The sequence below is a fragment of the Bufo gargarizans genome, chromosome 2 (assembly GCF_014858855.1).
Source record: "Bufo gargarizans isolate SCDJY-AF-19 chromosome 2, ASM1485885v1, whole genome shotgun sequence".
Lineage (NCBI taxonomy): Eukaryota > Metazoa > Chordata > Amphibia > Anura > Bufonidae > Bufo > Bufo gargarizans.
In genome coordinates, this window is record NC_058081.1 from 148919066 (window position 1) to 148944764 (window position 25699).

General features: G+C 41.5%; 1 protein-coding gene across 1 annotated transcript in view; it reads right to left on the bottom strand.

Moving 5' to 3' along the window:
- The window catches only part of ADAMTSL3 (ADAMTS like 3), a 468234-nt gene that overhangs the window by 154862 nt on the left and 287673 nt on the right, over positions 1-25699 (bottom strand). The window contains exons 7-8 of the mRNA XM_044279573.1: positions 22967-23093; positions 3943-4017 (exon numbers count right to left, since the gene is read on the bottom strand). Of these exons, the coding sequence (XP_044135508.1) occupies positions 3943-4017; positions 22967-23093 (202 nt within the window). The remainder of the gene's footprint in view (positions 1-3942; positions 4018-22966; positions 23094-25699) is intronic.

The following is a 25699-nucleotide window of genomic DNA, read 5'->3' on the forward strand; positions in this document are numbered from 1 at the left end:
GTATTTTAGTATAAGTCTAAGTCTTGACCTTAACCCAATAGAAATGTTCTAGAAGGACCAGAAGCGTGAAGTTCGTGGGAGGAAACCCCCAAACATAACAGAGTTGAAGCCATGTTGTTACAGAGGAATGGGCTACAATTCCTCCAAACCAAGGTGCAGGACTAATCAACAATTACTGTGGAATAATTTAGTTGCAGTTATTCCTGCACAAAGGGATTACACCAAATACTGAGAGCAAAGGTTCACATACTTTTGCAACTCACAGACATTTGATATTAGATAATTTTTCTCAATACATAAATGGTTATCTTTATCTAAGTTTGGTTATCTTTATCTAATTTTAGGACTCAAGTTATATTTATACAGAAATATGAAAAAAATCTTAAAGATACACAAATTTCCAAGCACAACTGTGGATCATATATGTCAGTGTTCCTTTTTTGCAAAGTATAATGGTACTGTACAGAAAAATGCATAACCATTGTCAGATGTAGCCTGCAAGGTAACAATTATCATGAGGCCACTGGTTAGAACTGATATACTGTACTGTAGGCGAATACTAAAAAATGCTAAGCTGTCACCTATTTTGTATTTATTAAAAAATATTGCCCAATTGAATCTCTCCTTCAGCAATGCAAATGTAGCCCTGAACGTACACATATGAGGATGACACTCTCTGCAATTACAGGCACCTGCATGGGTTTTTCCTGGGAAAACTACAACCATATAATCCAATACTTAAATTACACACTCTTTTATCTTGCCTGATGTCTGTGCACATGAGTTTTTGCGATTTTGCAACTGTTTAAATACACGAAAGGGAATAACCGTTTGCAAAAAGGGCACATAATTTTTGTACATTTTCCATCAGCTCAAGATCATATCTGTGGAACACATCAATATGGATAATATGCTTTACAGATCTGTAGATTCTAAACATTCTTTACTATTCTGTTCTGCTATAACTTTTTTTTAAAAGAATTCTGCTGTTTTTGAAATGTAAAAGTGTATACAGTAATTAACTCTCATTGTTCTCTAGGTGTGAAGACATCTACAATCATATTTATTGGCCTCTTTCATTTGTATAAAATGTTTTTTATTTGTATGCAGTAAAAGTGAAGATACTGATTGCTTGTTGTTCAATTCAGGAAATACTAAAAAACAATGAATTAGGTGTGATGATCTGGGTCCCAATCAGATTAATATCCCATTGGTTAAAATGCATATGCCATAGACCTGATCATAAACTAATACTGTAGAAAATATGTCAATTTTAATAATTAAAGGTTATGTACACCTTTGGAGGCAATTCTTTTTTTTTTATTATTGCATTTTACTTTTTTTGAGCTAAAAATCATATTTTCAATTGGCCTTTATCAAAAATATTGAGCCATTCTGTCACAAAGTGTTAACTGTGTTTCTAACTGTGTGACTGGTACTGGTATTAACCCTTCTCTCTAAACTACTAAAAGGGAAAAAACATTTATTTAAGCCACAGTTAATGCAATGATAAAAAAAATTGCCCCCAAGGATGTACATTAAGTGTATTCCACATAAAATGACCATTCTGGAGAATCTGTTCATATGGACCAAACATTTCAGAGTGGCCTTTTATTGTGGGCAGTCTAAGGCACACCTGTGCAATATTCATGCTGTCTAATCAGCACCTTGATAGGCCACACCTGTGAAGTGGGATGGATTATCTTGGAAAAGGAGAAGTGCCCACTAACACAGATTTAGACAATTTGAACAATATTTGAGAGTAATGTTTTTTTTTGTGTATGTAGAAAATGTTTCAGATCTTTGAGTTCAGCTCATGCAAAATGGGAGCAAAACCGAAAGTGTTGCGTTTATATCTTTGTTCAGTGTATTTTAGCTCTTAGAAGTTTATGAATGAATTGCCAGCTGGGTGTTACCAGTTGACATGTTTGCACAGTTTGACACTGTCCAATCAGCGCTGCCACTGGCAGGGTGTGCAGGGTGACACCCCCAACTGCTAACACCGACTTGCTAATTAATTCACAACATAGAGTTATAAGAAAAGATACTCCAGAATTGTTACTACAGAACATTATCCCAAAAGTCTTAGGAAATCTTGTGGCTAGTGTTTGAACCCAATTGTCTATTGAATCTGGTTAACTGCTTGATTTAGTAGCTAAGGGGGCAATTACTTTTAGGGTCAGGAAGGGCTGAGCAGCATTTTTTCTTCAATAACTGACATGGTAATTTAAAAGCAGAATTTTGTGCTTATTTGGGTTATCTTTATGTAATAAAAAATGTAGTTTGATTATCTGAAACAATCAAGTGTGACGACTATGCAGGACTAGTATAAATCAGGAAGGGGACAAATAGCTTTTCACAGCATTCCAAATAAACTTACTAATATAATGTACTTAAATTAAAGTGCACTGATGGTACAATTTCAGTCCATGGTCCTAGAAGTGGAACTTCTGTAAGCTGTAATGTTCTGAAACAAGCAAAGAACGCACCCCCCCCTCCCCCCCATCTGATGCAGAGACAAAGATGGGGACTGGCTAGGAAGTTCAGACAGACAGACAGTCCTCCTCAACACACACTGAGTTTGAAGAAGCTCTCTGTCAGCATCGGAATGTCACAGCTTACAGAAGATCCTTCACTTCTGGGACTGCCTGGACATGGACTGCAATAGGACCATCCATGCAGTTTAGAAATTTAAAGTGGATTAATAATAAAATTTTTCCACATTTAGAAAACGATATAGAACTTTTTCTGACATCATGCAGCCCCTTTAAACACATTAGGTTGTTGGTGGATCCTTCAGGCTATGGACTTAAAGTGGACCTGTCGCCGCTCCTGACACGCCTGTGTTAATAACTTCATGTATTCCCAATGTAATAACAATTCTGGAGCATCTATTCTTATGTCTCTATGTTGTGCCTTTCCATTATTATTTCTACTAGAAGTTATAAATGAATTGCTAGCAGTCTGCAGTAAGGGTACAGAGGGGTGGTAACAAGTTGGGGGGTGTACCTGCACAGTCTTAAAATGACAGTACTGATTGGACAGAATGAGTCTATGCAGGTAAACCCCCCCCCCCCCCCCCCCAACTGATCGGGGCACTTGTTATGACCCTGCATCCGGACAACTATAAGAACCCATAGAGCTTTGTGGGCCACCAACATGTACATTTGTGCAATTTATCTGAAAAGCTGTTAGAAGTATAGGCAAACAGTGCCACTGTAAGATCTTGGAACTGGCTGAGGGAACTTCTGAAGTTCATCATGAAAGGAAGCTAAAAGAAAACAAGGTGAGACCACCTGCTGTGAGGACACAGAGGAGAATTTCAGTAGGATAGTAATAGCTAGTCTACCAAGGAATTAGGTACTGTATATTATAGTGTAAATTAGGCAGTGAATATCCAGTATGCTGAGCTCTAAATGGATGTAATGGTTGTTGCTATACAGTACAAATATACTTCTGCCATGTGCAGCAGAAAAGCCCTGCAGTAAGGTGGGGTGTTCTTTCATATGGAAATTAAATATACTGGAAAAAGTATGAAACCTAAAGCATACTGCTTCTGTCCATTCATTCACTGAGCTAGTCGGATAGGTCCTACCACCCAACAAGAATTCACCAGTGCCAATGCTCTTTAAAAGGCTTATTTACCCAACCTGGAAGCCAACTGTAGAATAGTAATATATATCCACAGGTGTCTCCATTCTTATATTTAGACCAGCCTTTATAAAAAGCTAGATGAGCACTTGGCTAGGAACTCTGTGGGCCTGAAGACCATTGCAGATCACTACATGGTAACTGTAGCTAATCCCTAAGACATCATAACTTCCACTAGAACTGGAAAACAGGTGTCCACAACTCTGTTAACTCCATAACTTCAAGCTAAATCAACATCACATTGGCCCTGAACTGACACATATGTCACGAAGAAGTTAGGATGGTTCATACAAACGTGAGCTGGTCCTTTTACTGTGATTCTCACGCTGCGACTTCCATGCGGCACAGCAATTATTGTCTCTTCTCCTGTGGAAAAGAAAAAGACGTTACACTGAGGGAAACAGATGTTGGGAGTATCAAGTGACTGAAGCAATGCTAGCGGCGATGTGGCTGAATAATAACACAGGTGTATGCATTTTACATTAGGAGAACATCTAAGACTAGCAAAAAAAATACTATTTTATTCCAGAGATGAAGTTGAGGAGAAAATAACATCCAGGCCTCCCACAATTTCATAAAATGACACACATCACTAGAAAATGGTATTACTTTAGAAACCGTGATTATCTTCTGAAAAGGAAGACTTTCAGTTCAGCATGTCAAACACAAACTTTGACTTCTAACGTACACTGGCTCACGCGTGCTTATATTTTGCATTGTGCATTCCTTCCATGTTACCATATCTTTACAAAGGAAGGACCAATGACGCAACCATTTTACTGAATTATAACCTTATATATAACATATTTTAAAGAATTTTTGATTGTACATTGTCTATAGTAAAATGTATCCTGAAATTTTGGAGTTTTCCCACTGGACACTTAGCCTCATAATAGACTGACACATTGCTTTTGGGTGGTCATCTCACTATCATCAAAGGCAGGATTAACATGAAAGCTAACATCTACAGTATATGTACAGTATATAACACAGGATCCATATTTGATTATAGGTGATCACGGCCTATTGATACAGGTCACAGGGCATGTCTGGACAACTCTCCCATAGAAGTCAACTCCAGATTGCAGGTTCCTATGGTTCACATTGCTGCTGTAAAGCATATTTCTGAATGCTGATAACATCAGGTCAGGGTAGCTATGTACAGAAAATCTACAATCAGAAGGTAAAAAAATAAAAATAAAAACACAGAAAAACAAGAATATGTGTCACTATCTGGTTTTAATTTGTAATAAAGTAAAATCTCATCCAGCCTAGTAAATCAACACTTATGTTGGCTATGTACAAACGTACGACTGTACATATAGATACATTAGTTAAAGGGGCTGTCCCACAAAAAAATATTCAATATACATTTTTAAACCACCTGGTTTGCATCTAATTAAAAATGTAGAACTGGGTTATTCACTCAAATCTATGTTTAGCTCCACCTTCTGTTTGCGATTTTTCTAATTTGTCTGTCCTGCTCACTGAGGTTGACATACATGCTCAGTTCCACCCTGCAACTGCCAGAGCAAATGGAGCAATGAATAAGGAGACCTCTGAGTCCATGTGAGGATCAGGGCCGTTTCACATATACTTCTGTACTCATGCAACATCCTGCTCCAGCGTTGCAGTGAACTGCAAAGCACAGAGTAAAGGGTTAACAATGTACGTTTGCTATAATATGTAATACCTGCATATGTATATATTTGCTCGAGATATTGAGGGGCCATATCCACAGCCACCACTAGATGGAGCTAGTGTCACTCTCTATATAAATAGAGGAGTTAGAACATTCTAGTAGTCAGTTAAATTGAGTACAGTCTAGCCAGTTTAAACCAGAGAGTCTTAGTCTGGAGTGCATAGACTACAGATGCAAAAATGTAGAGCTGACAGCTCAGCTTGTTCTGGACCCATTACCACCCAGGACAGGGCAAGAATATCTACAGAAGCAGATCCGATGTAAGAGCGAGGGATGTAGGGAAAGTTCTGTAGAGATCACTTGTCTGACAAGGGCTTATTAACCCCATGCTCAGGAGTTGCCTCTGGTGCCTGAGCACATCAAACCACAGTTTGGCTCACTGTGAGAATCTTCATATCCCAAGGTGGATTTTGTGGATTTATACTGTAAGTACCCTAATCTGTTCAAAGAATAGAGCAGAAGAGTTTGCCTGCCATCAGGGAGAACCGACCTGTGGGTTGCATTCTATTTTTTTTTATCTAAACCTCACGTCTGGATGTGTACGTCTATTATCTTTTGGTCTATTATCTACCTGTGCAGCTGTGAAACTTGTAACATCTGTGAAAGTGCATTGTGTGTATCAATTGATGGTCCATGGCAAAATAAGAACTGTGTTGATCTGTTTGTATTTGAATTCTTCAGTAAATAACTATTCTGCTGCACAGGGCTGGCCTTAGGTGCTCAGGCGCCCTGTGCGAGCTAATCTTGTGCCGCCCCCCCCCCCATTGGGACCCATAATGCTGTTACATGATACAATAAAAATAATATATATATTTAAAAGAGAGGCCCTTTTAAGTATAGATACAAAAGAAATGCAAGATTTGCAGCAGCAGTGTACAGATAATATAAATTTCCTAAATGTAGTACGCCAATATTTGCGCCAAATAAAGCATAGATAAACAAAATACCAAATAACATAGGGCTGCACTAGATTCCACCTAGCAATCAACTGGATAATACATAAAACCCTGTACTGCAGGTATAGATTAACCCCTTCATCAATCCTCAGGCTGCACCCCTTCATCATCAACCCTTTGCACCCCTTAATTAGACCCCTGCTCCCCTTAATAATACCCTGTGTCACCCAGAGCCAGTCCCCTGCCCCCCTTATTCATACCCAGTGTCACCCAGAGCCAGTCCCCTGCCCCCTTAATCATACCTGTCACCCTTACCCAGTCCCCTACTCTTCTTAATCGTACCCAGTGTCACCCAAAGCCAGTCCCCTGCCCCCTTAATCATACCTGTCACCCTTACCCAGTCCCCTGCCCTTCTTAATCATACCCAGTGTCACCCTTACCCAGTCCCGTGCCCACTCAATTAGATCCTGCCCCCCTTAATCAAACCCAGTGTCACCCATAGCCAGTTCACTGCCCCCTTAATCATACCCAGTCACCTTTATCCAGTCCCTTGCCCCCCTTAACTATACCCAGTGTCAACCAAAGCCAATCCCCTGCCCCTTAATCATACCCAGTGTCACCCTTATCCAGTCCCCTGCCCCCTAATCATACCCAGTGTCTGTAACCCTTATCCAGTCCCCTGCCCCCCTTAATTAGACCCTGCCCCCATTTAATGAAAGATATTTGGTAAATAAGTAAAATAAAAAAAAACAATAAGAACAGGTACTCACTATTTGAAGTCTTCTGCTCCCTCCCTGTCTGCAGAGCACCGGCCGCCGCCCTCACACATTGAGCAGATCCTTCCGCGGCTCTCTGTGAAGGCGCAGCACTTGGACGCTGCACCTGCGCCCCTAAGCTCCTCCTCCACGCTCCGGAACCTGATCTGGCAGCTGCAGCGGCTCAGCTCGCCAGGCTCGCCTCACACAATCTCGGGCCGGCCTGGTGTAAGAGACCGACTGCGAGCTGTGTCGACCGCCGGGCGCCCCTGTTGCCATGGCGCCCTGTGCGGCCGCACAGCTCGCACACCCCAAAGGTCGGCCCTGCTGCTGCACAACTGTCTCATTATTGCTTCCTGCACTACTATTACTCTGAAAAGTGTTGGTGTCACAACAACTGGGACCCTGCCTTGCACCTCAAAACTTCCAACACCAAGGGTACCTCAACTGTCATCAAGCAGGAGGACCCTAGAACCGACAGGTGCACTCTACCCATCCCTACATGATGGCTTAGGGAACACCAGAACCATGAGTACAACTACTATTACCCCCATCCAGCCACCTACACACACACACCCTTGCAACCAGGTTGCTGCACTTATGCATGTAATAATCTGGCCAAATTAGTTTGTAATCTACAAATAGACCATGGCTGGCAAAATGGCCCTTATAGAACACCAGTAATATTGATTGACATCATCAACATGGAAAATTGTGACTGCTGCATTGGTCACATGTGGGTAGTTGCAACGTTATAGCAAGACAATAAAAAAGACTATTGAAAGGACTGGAGCAGCAGGGCCTGAGTAGCCGGGATTTTCCAGGTAAGTAATACTTGTTTTAGTTATTTTATCACATCCCTTGCTTTTAAATGTCCCAGACAACCCCTTTAAAGAGTTTGTCCGAGTGTAACCCCTTAAGGACCAGGCCCATTTTAGTTTTTTCCTCCCCACATTCCAAGAGCTATAACATTTTACATTTTCCATTCACATAGCCATCTAAGGGCTTATTTTTTTCTGGGACAAGTTGTATTTTTCAATGGCTCCATTTAATTTACCATTTCTTATAATGGAAAATGAGAAAAATTCCTTGTGGGGTGAAAACTGAAAAAATTGGATTTTGATATCACAGCATTCATTATGCGCTAAAAATGTCATGAAAAATCCTCATTCTGCGGGTCAATATGATTATAATAATACCAAATTTGTATACTAGTTACTAGTTTAAAAACAATAAAAAATCTTTGCATCACCATTTTCTGACAGCCATGACATTTTTATATTTCTGTCTACAGAGCTGTATGAGTGCAAACTGTAGTTTACATTGGTATTTTGGGGTATCTAAGGCTTTTTAATCACTTTTATTCAACTTTTTGGGTGAACAAGGTGATCTAAATATGTTCATAAGGCACAGAGCTTTTACTTATTATAAGATTATTCTATACAGTGTATGAAAGTGCTCAGACCCTGCGAAGACTCGCTCATGTTTTTGGCAAAACAGTTGAAAATGACTACTGAATGCCAAATGCTGCATTTCACTCCCACTGTGTCAACCATGAACAACTGATCAAGAGAACCTACATTTATCAAAACTGGTGTGAGGGAAAACTGGCTTAGATGCCCATAACAACCAATCAGATTCCATATATCATTTTTCAGGGTTCCTTTGGAAAATTAAAGGCTCAATCTCATTGGTTGCTATGCGCAATTAAGTCAGTTTTCCTTTATAACGGTTTTGATAAATCTCCACCTATGTTTTTATTTGTGAAGACTGTCAAGATGGCATAGCAAAAAAGGAAATGTAAATAAGTTCTTATCCAGGAGGACAAAAGCTGGCTGTCAAGTGCCACTTTTTGGGTGGCTACCCTATAAGTCAATGTCTGTCCCTTTAACCAGGCCTTGGAACACAACTCGTACATAAGCCAAAACCATAACCTTTTCCCTAAGAAAAAGACACCCCTCTGCAGACAACTGTTATAAGGTTTTTGCCCCTCACCATTGCAAGGCAGATTAGTGGTATGGCTGTGTAAAGATGTCTTGGACCCCTTATGCCACAAAGAGAAAGACAATTCCCTCAGACCCATATCAAAGGTCTCTCACCCAGCTAAGCCAGTACCCTGCCCTACACTGACAAGGGACAAAAACCCTGAAACAGCTGTCTTTCTTATGGAAAAGATTCTGGTTTTGGCTTACATCTGAGAATTGTTCCAAGGCATGTTTAAAGGGATAGCTTTAGGCTTTTGCCCTCCTGGATAAGAGCTTATTTAAAGTAGAAATTGTTGAAATGCTGCAGAACTGCTTTTCATCTGCTCAGTATCACTGGATATGGATCTTAAGCCTGGGGCCCGTGACATGCTGCTTGCTTTTCACAAACAAGCGCATTCAGTTAAAGTCAAAAAGTCAAGTTCACCTTCTGCGTGCCAGTCCTAGGTGGAACTCTGCCACTACAAAGATATATTGGGCCAAATATTTTGCAGAACTGCTAACTTAAACCACTTTCAACCACCCAGGACTGTTCAAGCTTTCCAAGCTTACTATCAATTTATTACTGTAGAGCTTCCAGCAAAAAAACTTGCAAGTGAGTGATCCTAATCTTCACAGACCTACACCTAGAGATACACAACACTTGGTTATAGATATATTTTGCTTGGGAAGAAATACACAACATTAGGTAATTCTGGGATGCCAGACTACCACCTTTGACATGTACCGTACTTGTATTTCACAGTGGGATTTGCATAATTAACTTAAGCACATCATGCTTATATTTTTTGTTCTGGAACTAGACCTGTACAAAATCCAGGTTTGAGTGCCCACAGACCAAACCTTCATGGTCAAAGTCTTGTTCATAAATATGCCACTTAGTGATGGCAACCTTGGCATTCAATGAAAGATATCAAATAAATTGTAAATGAAATAATATACTGGCAATATAAATCTTCGCACCCATGTATCTATGGACTCAAATGAAGTTTTTTTGTATATATTTTTAATTCAGTGTCTCCTAAGTGCCAAGACACAGTGATACTTCACCATTACATGCACATCAGCTTTAGAGTCAAAAGATACAAAAGGTTTTCAGCAATGTTTATTAAGAGGTAATCAAATAGTCCCACCTTATTCTTGAACCACAATTTAACCTAATTGCTCACAGTATCATATGTATGCGTGGCCAACTTTCTGCTGGGAGCAGAGACTGACACATTGGGGTCCAGGCTTTTCTATCAATACCTCATGAATGTTCCTTTATCACTTAACCTAGATATGAGAAAAATACTAGCCTACAAGCACTTCTTCAAGCTATTGAAACAATCTTAAGACCGTCCACATCTTGGCTTTTCTGTGATTTGGCTGATGTATTGAAAGGGTTGGGGCTTGGGAATAGTGTGGTCAGAGCAGTAGGACAAGGTCTCTGATGTCTTTCAGCCAAAGAAAAAGGCTAAGTCCAATCATTTTTTCAATTTTATTGACCTCATAAGCTTAAAAGGATCTGAAAGAGGATGATGTCATGGTAAGTTCTCGTCTTTTCTCTCTATATCAGTAAGCAAACTTTTTGCAGATGTAATTTGTCAAGATGATGTCATGAATTTTTAGCCTCTTCTCCACGACACATAATTTATTGGACCAAAACAATTCCAATTTTTACACAGTATACTGCCTAATTTAAATGTCATTTGCCATACATCTTAGTGCTGTATGATAACTTGTCTTGGCTGTGCAACCTCAGACACAGAGACTGTGCACAAAGAGATACAGGAAACACAGGACTAAGTAAGAATTTGCACTTTAGTAAACTTTGACCTCACTCACGAGTCAACAGGTAAAATACATGTCAAAACTGACACTTCCAGTGTGTTTCTGAATAAATTGTAGCCCATACTGATATATCACATGACCCCCTTCCCATTGGAAAAACCTGAGCTAAATTCATTATGGTGGATTTCAAAATGGCAGCCAAAAACATTTCCTCCATTAAGTAATGCATTCTTCCTCTCAATAAATGCTGAAATTAATTTCACTAGTTAAAAGGATGTGTCCAGGCTTTTGCCTCATCCTGTAGATATAATATATATAGCTGTTCCCCTGCTTACCACCGCGGTCCTGCATGCTTACTGCTTGTTTCCTGCAGCATCTCCTTAAGGGCCAGCGCATATCACTGCCTGTGTTTTATGGGTTTGATCATGTGACCTCGCCAATCAATCCGACCCCTCCTGCACATGTATAAGTTGCGCAGCCCCCTTCCCAGATGCCTCAATGTCAAGGTCCTTGTGTCCTGCTAAGGTTCCTGATATCCGCTTGTGTTCCTGTGTTCCTAACTCGTAGTTGTGTACCTGGATTTTGCTACCCGTTTGATCCCTGCTTGCTTGCCTTGACTCTCTTTTTGCCGATCCGGATTCCCTGCCCTGAACTGTTGCCTGTTTAACTTCGCCTCTGCCTCATCCTTCGGTTCTGTACTGTTGCTCCTGGTAACGACTCAGCCTGCTGACAACGCCTGTACCTCTGGTACATTTCTCAGGTACCTCCTGGTCTGCCTGGACCAGCTGCCTCGTGTGCCAATCCTCCTCAAATGGTAGCGACCTGGTGTTCCCCTCAGGAAAGTCTATCCCTACCAACAGGGGTACTGTGAAGATCGAGAAGTTCACTTAGACAACGCCCTTAGAGGAGGTAGGACACGTGGCACAGTGGGTTCACACCCGCTGGTTCGTGACATATATATATATTTACATTCACACAATGGTTTTAAATGTTACAGTAGCCTCAGGTTACAATATTCCCAACATACAATGGTCACAATCAATATACTGTACAATGCCACACACTGCCAATATGTGATATGTGATTGGTTGTTTAGTAGCGTCTCCTTACAGTACGGCAGTACTACATGTCCTGTTCTGATCTTTACATGTGCCAGGATGAGCTGACCCTTGGACACCAGATGAGAACAGCTCCATTTTATTTTTCTGTTTTACTCAGAGCCTCTGTCCAGATGTGAACAGGGTCTAGTTCTTTTCCACGGGCTCTCTCCTTGCACGTTGTATAGATGCATGCCACATGTTCTGATGTTAGTGGGGACATTTGCACATGTTCATGCATTGGGCATTACATATAGATACACTAGAAGTCCCAGACAAGCTAATTGTAACAATCACTTCATATGTCACATTGAACAAAACACAAAAAGTATTTTATTTGACAAGGTGTGTATTTGCGGTATGGAGGTCTCTGGAGCTGTATGAATACACAGACGGGTATTTATCAAACTTATCACCGCACACAACCATGCAGAGCACCACGGCTGCCTGACTCATATGTCATGTTTTCGAGCTGATGTAAGATTCTACACATGGCTACAGATGGAAGCTATTCTAAAGAAAGGCTATAAAAGGGAATCCTTATAGTGGAAGACAGTACAAGGTTCTGTTTATTGTGGGTCAGGATTATCATCATAAATGTGGGATGAGATGGTCGTATCTTGCTTCCACTTCTGTACAGGGGGCACATACTTCACCCAAGATCTCTTCTCTATATTTCACCTAAATACCATGCCCTCTTTGTCCCTCACTTGTCACTCTTTTGGAATTTATCAATCAATTTGATTATTGACTTTACTGCTCCGCACATTAGCCATGCCCTCCACATTAGTTCTGCATTTACTCCTATTCGTATCTAAAGCTGCACAATTTGGTAGTAATGACACCAAATATATGAAAAATGGGTCTTTTACACAATAAACTTTGTGGACATCATATTACAGTTGAAGGGATGCTGGGCAGCCTACTGTTCTGTCTTTATAAAATAGTACTATGATAACATGAGTGGATACATACATGTACAAGACTCTCAATCAAAGTGGGTGAGGGAAACCCCCAGCCCATAAATAAGAGATCAGGACTCATTATCACGATTGATGGCATGACTATTTAACATGTGCATAGTGCATACAGTGTTGGACTGCCCATCGGGCATAACTAGGCCAAGACTTTCGAGTCTTTGGTCCCTGATGTTTTGCCCAGGACCTCAAAATTCCTACTGCAAATTCAACTTTTTTGCCATCCTTAGAATGGGGTAAAACAGTTGAATAGTGGGTGTAGCACGGAAACCAGTGGTTCCCAGCCCCACTGTTCACTCTCATGAGGTAGTGGAGGCGGTCACGAAATGACAACATTATTGTGACCGCCGGCACCAGATCTCCAGTAGTTGCAATGACGTGGTTTGCTTTTTTTCTGTCACTTTTGGAGCAATACAGGAGGTGGACAATAGAACTACTAGGACAGTACAACTACTGGGGGCATAACAAGACTTTATAAATACCTAGGGGCAATAGAGGGGGGCATTAAAACTACTGGGGCACAACATTTGGACATTATAACTACTTGGGACAATACAGGGAACATTATAACTGCGGCAATACAAAGGGACATTATAACTTCTTGGGGCACGACAAGCAGACATTATAACTATCAAGGGTAATATAGGGGGACATTATAACTACTGAGGGCAATACAGAGGGACATTATAACTATGTGGACTCTATAAAGGAAATTATAACTACTGGGGACTCTCTACATAGCCTTATTACTAATAGGGTTTCTACAGGGTGCATGTCATAGGGCCCTGTTACTACTGAGGGCACTTGGGGGCCTTATTACTACTGGGGCACTTTAGAGGCCTTATTATCAGTGGGGATGCTTTCGTGACCTTATTACAATTGGGAGTACTTTAGAGGACCATATTACTACTGGGGGCACTTCAGGGATCCTTACTACTAATAAGGGTACTTTAGGGGGCCTTATTACTACTGGAGGCACTTTAGGTGGCCTTATTATCACTGGGGACACTTTAGAGGACTTATAACTACTGGGGGCACTTTGATAAGCTTTATTAATAGTGGGGGTTCTGTAGGGGAATGATTATTATTGGGCACAATATGGAGGGCATTACTACTAACAGGCACTTTAGGCACTCTGCGAGGGAACTATAATTGGTGGGACTTTAGCATGTGGGGGGGGCTATCTGTATGGTACTCTTATTAGTATAGTGTCTATGGGCATTGAGGAGCACAGCAGGCACAGTAATGAGGGTAGCAGCAGAATAACACTGTTGGGGCATGGGGGGGGGGGGGGGTGGTATGGAAAAGTCAGGAGTCTAGGAGCCTAAGATGTCTGTGTAGTAAACTTTGTAGAAATGAGACATGGTTGAAAGATTTCATTATGGCGGTCTGCTTCCAATGGAGAAGATGAGGAAAGAGACATCTACAGTACATCACTACATCATAGAAGACATCACTGGAAGAAACAGAATGTATAGAATGTAGTGCTGTATTCTCCTGTATTTTTGGTAGTGCAGAATATAATGTCCACAGAAATATGCCATTAGCACTGAGGTGGGGGTGGGGTGGGCACACACAAACATATTTCACCTTCACCACACAGCAGATGGGCCTGTGAGTTTTAAAATTCCAGGGCTGAATTTCCCACCCAGTCCGACCCTAAGTGTATGTGTGTAATATTTGTCATATCCAATAGCTACTGATCCTATCTACAAAACAACACACTAAATATCATGTCTAGTAATGGAATGCACAAGCTCATTTCGTTGCAACTTGCTATTCCAGCAGATTCTAATAGGCCAGGGGTGTCAAACTAATTTTTGCCAAGGACCACATCAGCCTTATGGTTGTCTTCAAAGGGCCGTTAGTAATTTCATGACTGTATAAATGTAACTGTGCCAGTTAGGTGCAGTTACATTTATAGCCCGTTGAAGGCAACCATAAGGCTAATGTGAATATTTTGCCTTTGTCCGTTGCCGCTGGTGCTTGCACCTGCGTGTTTCCTTGCAGGGAGGAGCCAAGTGTACCGGGACCTTCCTGGAGGTGCGACCACTGAGACCGCGGGCCAGTTCATCCCCACCACCTGGGGCTCTATGAAGAACGGGGCTCACTGGTTTTCTGCTCTTTGGGTTTTGCCTCTGGTCTGCCAGTGCACTTGGTTCTGTGGTAGTGCTACCACTTTTGCCTACCTGCTTATTGCCGTGTCCTGTTTTAATGATGTCCAGGAGGTCTGCCTTGGGCGTCTGGCACGTGACATTTCAAAAATACAGAATAGCCTTGCCTTTAATAATTGCCATCCTTTCATGATCAAAGTCCCCTGTTTCAATCTAATTTAGAAATATGAGTGGCAGACAGTACAGCACCATACAACCAAAAGTTATTATTCAAAAATCATAGTTAATGATATCCTAAATTTTCACACACCCATAGTTGTGAGTTTTTCTACTGTTGGGTGCAACAGGATGTCTAAGCATGTGTTTGGCTGTCATAGTCTTTGTGCTGCCGCCTATAAATTATTCCTCTTCTGCAATGGGAAGGAAATCCTGCTCATGCTACAATACTGAACTGTCTGTAGGGGACCGTCTCATTTCCTTCAATGCCATTACTGCAAGAGAGGATCCTTTTATGTGACCTTCTAATGATGGGTCAGGGTATCCAGATGTCACACTGATGAACTACAATGACGTCTCTTATTGTCTTCTGGAAATATTAACTTTCAAAGGATATCCAAAAATACACAAAAGGCGTGGTAGAGCTGATTATAGCAGGCGAGATCTTTAAAGTCCTGGTGATCCCCTCAGTCATTTACATGTACAGTGTGCAAGAGAATGACTAAAGAAAGATTAGTGAGAAGACAACAATTTGTTTAAAATAATTGGAAATGTGAAATGCCTCCTTTACAAACTGGGGCATTTCTAATAAAAGACATAGCCTTCCTTGCACTTGGCAGAATGGGTCAAGGGGATTATGGTACTACCTTCCCAACCTTGGCAGTTCTGGGGTCTGTCTCCTGTCCTCAACATATAATGGCAACCAGAAAACACAATGCTCATTGACTGACACTGTCAAGGGGACATTTGGTGGGAACCCAAAATGATATATGTGGCTCACACTTAAAAAAGGGCTGGCAATGGTTGAATATATGGCCGCCACTGTTAAGGGAGGGGGGGGGGGGGGGGGGAGGTGGTTGCTAGCCCTGTCAAAGGAACATGTGGCTGGCACAGCTATGAAAGCATTGTGGTTGGCACTTGTAGAGTTTAGCAGAAACCATGACAGCTATAACATGTCTGTTGTGAAAGGAATCCTAACTGATCCTTACAGATCCCACTGACATCATCTATTATTGCAATGGAAACTAGACGGACCGTTGCCTAATAGTAGTGTGAACGGAGCTGCGGCAGAACTTCTGCTGATACTCAATATCTGACTTTACTGGTGTGGAATTCTGAGCTTCACAATACAGAAGAGTATGGAGGTCCCAGACGTGTTGATTTTTTTCTCACTACTGGTTATTAGTACAAGGCTGCCAAACGTCCAATTTTCAAAGTGTTACAGATTTGGTCATTGAATTAATTCTTTACATTTAGGAAAAGTCTTGGCACTTCCATCGTTTTAATTCCACTCTCGCCATCCCTAAGGAGTCATACACAGTGCATGGTCCAGGCTTCTATGACTTCAACACCAAGATATTGAAGAAAAATGAACTTAGCAGGAAAATAATCTGATCTACAGTAAAGTATGGCATGAGCAATGAACTGTGAGATCTCTCTGTGGCACCTCACCGGTTGTCTGACAAGCCACATGATTTATTATTGGACAGTGCAATTCCCTCTATCCTGGTCTAATGTATGACTATTGCAACTACAGCTACAGATGTGCAGACAGGAGACAATTGACTCCTGATGTATACCCTAACCACAGGGTTTTTGGATAAGCAGATGGTTCCACCCAAGGAATCATTAATGTCACTTTATCAATATTTGTGAAAGATCCTCTAAACTATCCATATGGCATACGCAACATGTCAATTCCATTCTTTCCACTGGAAATTAAAAGCCCAGCCATCCACATATTTGAGAGACCTATATTCCTTCAGACCATGGATAGTCTATACTCCTTAAAGTAAATGTGTCACCAAACATTGTATCTGCCAGTTAAAACCCGATAGTTTTTATTTTTCTGATTGAAGATTTTCTATTCTATTTCCTGAACATGATTACGGAAGCGGCCATCTTGCCTGAGATGCTCTTAACAGCATTTAGAAAGTATTAAGAAAATTGCTTTACGGCAGCCCAACAGGCCATAGACACAATGGACTGAAGGGGCCCTCCTTGACTTCTTTGGGAGAGTCTTCTGGGCATGTTCTGTGACCTGTGCAGAGGTCATTGTACAAGGAAAGAAAAGATAAGCTTTGACAATCACCTATTGTGAATGGAGGATCCTGTCTTATCTATACACAGAGGTGATAACATTACAGGCAGGATTAGGATGACAGATAAGCAGGTAACTGCAGTAAAGTGATCTGTACAGACCAAGAAGTGGCGGCTATTATTATTCTTAGTGGCCAGTACGCAAACTGCAGGAATTTATGTTTTTTGTTTAAATACACTGAACAAAAATATAAACGCAACACTTTCGGTTTTGCTCCCGTTTTGCATGGGCTGAACTCAAAGATCGGAAACATTTTCTACATACACAAAAAACCCATTACTCTCAAATATTATTCACAAATCTGTATAAATCTCTGTTAGTGAGCACTTCTCCTTTGCCGAGATAATCCATCCCAGGTGTGGCATATCAAGGTGCTGATTAGACAGCATGAATATTGCACAGGTGTGCCTAAGACATCTGAAATGTGCAGTTTGATCACACAGCACAATGCCACAGATGTTGTAACGAGGGAGCGTGCAATCGGCATACTGACTGCAGGAATGTCTACCAGAGCTGTTGCCCGTGCAATGACTGTTCATTTCTCTATCATAAGCCGAATTTGGCAGTACATCCAACCGGCCTCACAACCGCAGACCAGGTATAACCACACCAGCCCAGGAACTCCACATCCAGTATGTTCACCTCCATGATTGTCTGAGACCAGCCACCCTGACAGCTGCAGCAACAATCGGTTTGCATAACCAAAGAATTTCTGCACAAACTGTCAGAAACTCATCTGTCTCAGGGAAGCTCATCTGCATGTTCTGACTGACATGGACCTGACTGCAGGTCGTATTCGTAACCGACTTGAGTGGGCAAATGCTCACATTCTATGGCGTCTGGAACGTTGGAGAGGCTTCCTGTTCACGGATAAGTCCCGGTTTTCACTGTTCAGGGCAGATGGCAGACAGCGTGTGTGGCGTAGTGTGGGTGAGCGGTTTGCTGACGTCAATGTTGTGGATCGAGTGGCCCATGGTGGCGGTGGGGTTATGGTATGGGCAGGTGTATGTTATGGACAACAAACACAGGTGCATTTATTTTTTATGGCATTTTGAATGCACAGAGATACTGTGGAGAGATCCTGAGGCCCATTGCTGTGCCATTCATCCACGACCATCACCTCATGTTGCAGCATGATAATGCACGGCCCCATATTGCAAGGATCTGTACACAATTCCTGGAAGCTGAAAACATCCCAGCTCTTGCATGGCCAGCATACTCACCGGACATGGCACCCATTGAGCATGTTTGGGATGCTCTGGATCGGCATATACGACAGCGTGTTCCAGTTCCTGCCAATATTCGGCAACTTCCCACAGCTATTGAGAATAGTGGACCAACATTCCACAGGCCACAATCAACAACCTGATCAACTCTATGCGACGGAGATGTGTTACACTGAGTGAGGCAAATGGTGGCCACACCAGATACTGACTGGTTTTCTGTAGGGCAAAACTGTGCACATTTCAGAGTGACCTTTTATTGTGGGCAGTCTAAGGCACACCTGTGCAATATTCATGCTGTCTAATCGGCACCGTGATATGACACACCTGTGAAGTAGGATGGATTATCTCGGCAAAGGAGAAGTGCTCACTAACACAAATTTAGGGTCCATTCACACGTCCGCAAATCTGTTCCGCATGTTGCAGAACGGAATTGCGGACCAATTCATTTCTATTTCTATGCGCTGTCCGGAGCCACATTTCCGGATTCACACTTCCGGGTCTGCAATTCCGTTCCCGAAAAAAAAATGAAGATATCCTATTCTTGCCTGCAATTGCGGACAAGATTAGGCATTTTCTATTACAGTGCCAGCGATGTGCTGCGCAAAATGCAGAACGCGCATTGCCGGTGTCCGTCGTTTGCGGATCCGCGGATCAGTGAATCCGCAAAACACATACGGATGTGTGAATGGACCCTTAGACAGATTTGTGAACAATATTTAAGAGTAATGGGTCTTTTGTGTATGTAAAAATTGTTCCAGATATTTAAGTTAAGCTCATGCAAAATGGGAGCAAAACCGAATGTGCCCGGCGCTGCCCCCCCTTCTCTGCGCCCTCAAGCAGCCGCTTAGGCTGCATTATGATAGAGCCAGCCCTGTCTCTTACTCACTCACTAGCAGCCCTAGAATCATGGAGGACATTACAGAGAAGTACTGACCTGTATGGTTGTGGATAAAGAACTTGGGAGGTTTCTATCACAGCCCATAAATCTGCAGCAGTACGCTTTTCTGTGTGTGTCTCATTCAGCTCCTGCTCACTCCCTTCCCTAACCTCTCCATAGACTTGCATTGACCTTATCCTTCTGTGGAGCTGCTGCTGTCTTGGATGAGTTTAAGAAGTTGTCTATACGGTGACATGTGTCGCACATTTCATGTAATGTTTATTGATAATGTTGCAATGCGACAAGCAACATGCTGCGACTGCGATGGGACAGTCGCAAAAAATCTAGATGTGTCAGATTTTGTGAAACACATCGTCCACAACCTTTCTACCGATTGCTTTAATAGAAATCACGGGCAGTAAGCTACTAGCCTGCAACTTTGCTAAAAATATTTTCGTGGCAAGCGACATTTTTGCAACTCACATGGCAGGCTGAACTCTTTTTTTTCCTTTTTCATTTTTTTTTATGGAAAGCAGTTAGCAAAGGGGGAAGGTAAACAGCTGATAACATGAGAACTAAACATTTATCTCTGTCAAGACATATTACTAAGTTTCTTGTGGTCGCTTGTACAATTAATTCATGCAAAGTTAAGCGAAAAGTTAGTGTCCTTTTAAGAAAAGATGCTCCAACACTGTTATTTAATAGTAAATATGATTATTTACTAGTGTTGATCGCAAATATTCTAATTGCAAATTTTATCGCACCTCGAGAAGTAGAATATAGTGCTATATATTCGTAATCCCGAATATTCTAGATTTTTTTTTCATCAGTAACCTCCCTTCTTGCTTGTGGGCCAAATAAAAGGCAGCAATATCTTTGTCTGAGCTTAGCAACATCCCTAGCAACCAATAAAAAACTTCCCTTACGATACTCCCCAGCAGCCATTTTCTGCTGTTTTTTGCAGTTCTGAGAGAGAGACGGCAGTGACACATTGCTGTGCTCTGTGCTTTCATCTGGATCCTATTCCTTATCCAACTACATTAGATAGTTAGTCAGCTCATATATATAATACCGATAGTTAGTGGGAGATAGTCAGTGTAGGTTAGATAGTGATGTAGTGTAGCTGATTAGGGTTGGTCAACCACCAAAGTGCTTGTGTAGAACACTTCCCAATGCTCTGGTGCTCTAGAGAGCACCCGAACACAATGGAAGTCATAGGGAGAACCCGAGCTCTGAAGAGGGGAGGGTGTTGGGACTCTAGTTCGGCTTAGGAGTCCCTGCTCTGACTCCATATATAGCAATTTAGCCTCTATCTCTGAAAAGTTTCTGTTGGGATTCAAACTCACAACCTTCAAACCACAACATTACAGCCAAGAATCTTATCCACTACACTATAGAGCTGCATGGCCAGTTACTCCAAAAATTATAAATAAATAAATAAATAAAATATGAGACTTCTGCTGTATAGGAATACTTACTACTATCGCGAAAACGAATATTGCCTATGCCGCTCATCACTATTATTTACTACAACAGACATGTCAGGAGAGATGACAGGTCCTATTTAACTTATACTACTATGCTGTCTTTCTCTGATGCCTCTATCTTTTCCAGATATTTTGCAAAGCATTTTATCCCATTTTTTTTTTTTTTACAAGACTCCCTTTGTCTGTGTTTTACTAAGTGCTCTATATAGTGCTGTCCATAATTATTCATACCTCTGGCAAATTTTGACTTAAAGTTACTTTTATTCAACCAGCAAGTTATTTGACGGGAAATGACATAGGCGTCTCCCAAAAGATAATAAGACGATGTACAAGAGGCATTATTGTGGAAAAAATATACATTTCTCAGCTTTTAGAGCAAAAAGTGTCCAGTCCAAAATTATTCATACCCTTCTCAATAATCAATAGAAAAGCCTTTATTGGCTATTACAGCAATCAAACGCTTCCTATAATTGCAGACCAGCTTTTTGCATGTCTCCACATGTATTTTTGCCCATTCATCTTAAGCAATGAGCTCCAAATCTTTCAGGTCGGAGGGTCTTCTTGCCATCACCCTGATCTTTAGCTCCCTCCACAGATTCTCAATTGGATTCAAGTCTGGACTCTGGCTGGGCCCTTCCAAAACGTTAATGTTGTTGTCTGCTAACCATTTTTTCACCTTTTTTGCTGTGAGTTTTGGGTCATTGTCATGCTGAAATGTCCACTGGTGCCCAAGGCCAAGTTTCTCTGCAGGCTGCCTGATGTTGTCGTTGAGAATCCTCATGTATTGCTCTTTTTTCATGGTGCTGTTTACTGTGATTAGGTTCCCTGGTCCATTGGCTGAAAAACATCCCCAAAGCATTAGGTTCCCACCACCATGTTTGACAGTGGGGATGGTCTTATTTGGGTTGAAGGCTTCGCCTTTTTTTTAACGCCAAATGAAGGAAACATCATTGTGACCAAACAATTCTATTTTTGTTTCATCTGACCATAACACAGAAGACCAGAAGTCTTCTTCTTTGTCCAGATAAGCTTTTGCAAAGGCCAAGCAAGCTTTTGTGTGCCTTATCTGGAGAAGTGGCGTCCTCCTTGGTCTGCATTGTGCAGTGTCCGTTGGATTGTCTGCCTTGAGACATTGCCACCAGCAGAGCCCAGATTCACCAGGATGGCCTTGGTGGTGATCCTTGGATTCTTTTTCACCTCTCTAACTATCCTCCTGGCCAGCACTTGTGTCACTTTTAACTTCCGACCACATCCTCTGAGATTTTCCACAGTGCGGAACATCTTGTATTTTTTGCTCAAATGTAAATAAAGGCTGAGAAATGTTTTTTTCCCACAATAATGCCTCTTGTACATCGTCTTATTATCGTTTCGGAGACACCTATGTCATTTCCCATCAAAAAATTACTTGCTGTTTGAATAAAAGTAACTTTAAGTCAAAATTTGCCAGGGGTATGAATAATTATGGGCAGCACTGTATATGTATATACTGGCAGGAAATCTCATAAATGTCAGAACCTATACACTGAGAGACAGGGTAGCTAGTTCACATTCAGAAAGACATGTTCCACGTGAGGAACGTAGCTTATGGCCCATGTTGCACTCCATCCTGGCTCTGTTGAGCAATGCTATATTGGGCAAATGACTATTACATCTTTCTTACTCCAATCCTTAACCTCTGAAGCCTTCTTATATTATAAACCCGTACGGCTGGTTTCTCTTCAGCATTTCTTGCAGTTCTTTGGCATTTTTTTTTTCCAAAGTCAGAAATGGTTTCATAAAGAAGGGGAAATATAAAGGAAAGACTTCTCCTTCCTGCTGCATCCACTTCTGGCTTTGGCTCAAAAAAACTGCATCAATAACTGCAGTGGAGTTTTTCCAAATAATGCTGTGTGTGAAACCAGACTAGATCTTGGGTTATATACTGGGAAATGAAATGCATATGTCCCACAGTCTTACTTTCTGTATTTCTGGAGCACACAAACCAGCAGAGTTTATATATTTATATCATACATACTGTATATATTATAACTATAATAATTAGTCACTAATAGAGAGAGTTTGGGATTGTCAATTTTCTAGAGTATAAGGATAAAAAGTTAATGAGGAACTTACTTTTTTCAGTGGAGAGATGTGTTTTGGATTGTCCTCTGACCAGCCGGCATGTTGACCCATCTCCTGCACAAACTCCACAATTGTCTTCCTTGGCATTGCTCCCAAGCTGCCGATCGCAGCCCACCGCCTGCCAACATCAACAGCAAAGTCAGAAGGAGGGCAGACCTGTAGTACACATGCTCAGGTTTCTGGAATTTTATTTATTATGTTATGCTTTTCATTTTATGAGCTGGCCTAATTCTGTCAGAGCACACATTGTTTCTAAGTTGATGCAGGACACATCCTGTGGCACCGTATCATTTATGCTATTTTAATAAAATAGATTGCTTATCAGTTGCTACAATGCAAGCCCCAAGGAAAAGTGCAAAGTATTGTATTACTGTACTTCTTTAATACAGTATGTTACTGGCTCATGGTGCAATTGCAAGGCTTAAGTGCATGCTGGAGTTACACAGTCTTTAAAGTAAAGCTTTATCCGAAAGGTTTATTAGCCTTGTAGTCAGCAAATGCAAAATCTATCATCGTGGTAAACGCTTCATTACTCATTTTTCTGGGGGGGATTTAAACTTTTTTAATATTTGGTTCTTGCTTTGTGCAATGGACAAAGGTGCCCAGTCGTGACCTGGAAACTGTCATTAAGGTGTAGTTGACAGATTTGTTATTCTCTTGTTATTTAGTACTTTAAACATATACTGTGTACAATCATGATTATGTTGTGGATCTATTTTAATATTAACACTTTCATACACCCACCGGCCCCAATTATTAAATTGCTCCAATCAATGCATCAGAATAAAAATAATAGGCAACGGCTTAAATAGACCCCCCGAAACTGGCCAAAGGCAGGAAGAGCTATATCAATCAATGGCCTTAGCTGTCACAAAGGGTAGTCGTGTAATGTCATTGGTGCAGGGCCGGACTCTCAGTGATAAAGTCCCCAACTACCCCTCGGAACTGCTAAGGCCATTGACTGGCTGCAGCAATCATGTAGAGTAGTCGGGGATGCCATTGCTGATGTGCTGGAAATGAAGACTTGTAGAGACCACTGAAGCAACAAAGCTGGAGGGGTGGGGGACAGTGAGTAAGGTGTCTTTTGTTTTTTGCTTTGTTTTTTTTTTTTTTATAACACTTCCTGCCTTTACACAATTTTGGGGAGAAAAACTTGGAAAACTTCTCTGATTAAAAATGTCCCGCCTTTTAATTTTTGCAGCTATTATGAAAACCATATTCGTGGTAAAAGAGAAAAGTCAAGCTCTAACCTTTTTTTTCAAAATGGCACCTTGTCAGTATTAAAGGGCATCTATCAGCAGATTTGTAATTATGAAACTGGCTGACGTGTTGCATGTGCGCTTGGGATGAAGGCATCTGCGTTAGTATGTGCCCGCATTGCTGAGAAAAATGATGCTTTCATATATGCAAGTGAGCCTCTAGGAGCAACAAGGACAATGTCATTACACTTAGATTCTCCACTCTCTCTACCTCTCTCTCGCCCTCTGCACTTTGATTGACATAGCCAATTGATCACTTTTACACTGCCTGGCCCTGTCAATGACAATGCAAAAGTCTTGGCAGTTAAAGAGAGAATATCTCTAGAATATCTCTGCACTTTTCTCCATTCAGCTTCCCCTCAACCCTGAACAGTCTCCCTGTCCTAGCCGCTGAAAAACACCCCCACAGCATGATACTGCCACCACCATGCATCACTTTAGGGATGGTATATGAGCAATGCTTGGTTTCCTCCAGACATGATGCTTAGAACTGAGGCCAAGATATTCAATCAAGGATTCATCAGACCAGAGAATCATGTTTCTCACAGTTTGAGAGTAATTTACGTAATTTTTTTGCAAACTCCAGGCCGACTTTAATGTTTGTTTTACTGAGGAGAGGCTTCTCTCTGGCCACTGTCATAAAGTCCAAATTGGTGGAGTGCTGCTGTGATGGTTGACCTCCTGAAAGTTTCTCACAATTGCACACAGGATCTTTGGAGCTCAGCCAGAGTGACCATTGGGTTCTTGGTCATGTCTCTCACCAAGGCCCTTCTTTCCTGATTACCTAATTTGGTGGGCAGCCAGCTCTAGGAAGAGTCCTGGCTGTTCCAGACTTCTTTCATTTAAAAATGATGGTGGCTACTGTGCTTTTGAGAACTTTAAGGCTCTTTTCACACGGGCGAGAATTCCGTGCGGGTGCAATGTGTGAGGTGAACGCATTGCGAATCCGGACCCATTCACTTTAATGGAGCTTTTTACATGAGCGGTGATTTTCACACATCACTGGTGCTTTGCGTGAAAATCGCAGCAAGCTCTATATTGTGCGTTTTTCACACAACGCAACCCCAGAAGTGAATGGGGCTGCGTGAAAATTTTGCAAGCATCCGCAAGCAAGTGCGGATGCAGTGTGATTTTCATGGATGGTTGCTAGGAGATGATCGGGATGGAGACGCGATCCTTATTATTTTCCCTTATAACATAGTTATAAGGGCAAATAATAGCATTCTTAATACAGAATGCTTAGTAAAATAGTGATGGAGGGGTTAAAAAATAAAAAACAATTAATAAACTCACCTTAATCCACTTGAACGCTCAGCCTGGCATGTCTTCTTTCTTTTTTGATGAAAAGGACCTGTGGTGACGTCACTGCGCTCATCACATGGTCCATCACCATTGTGATGGACCATGTGATGAATGCAGTGACATCATCAAAGGTCCTTTAGCCAGGTCCTGAAGAAAGTAGAAA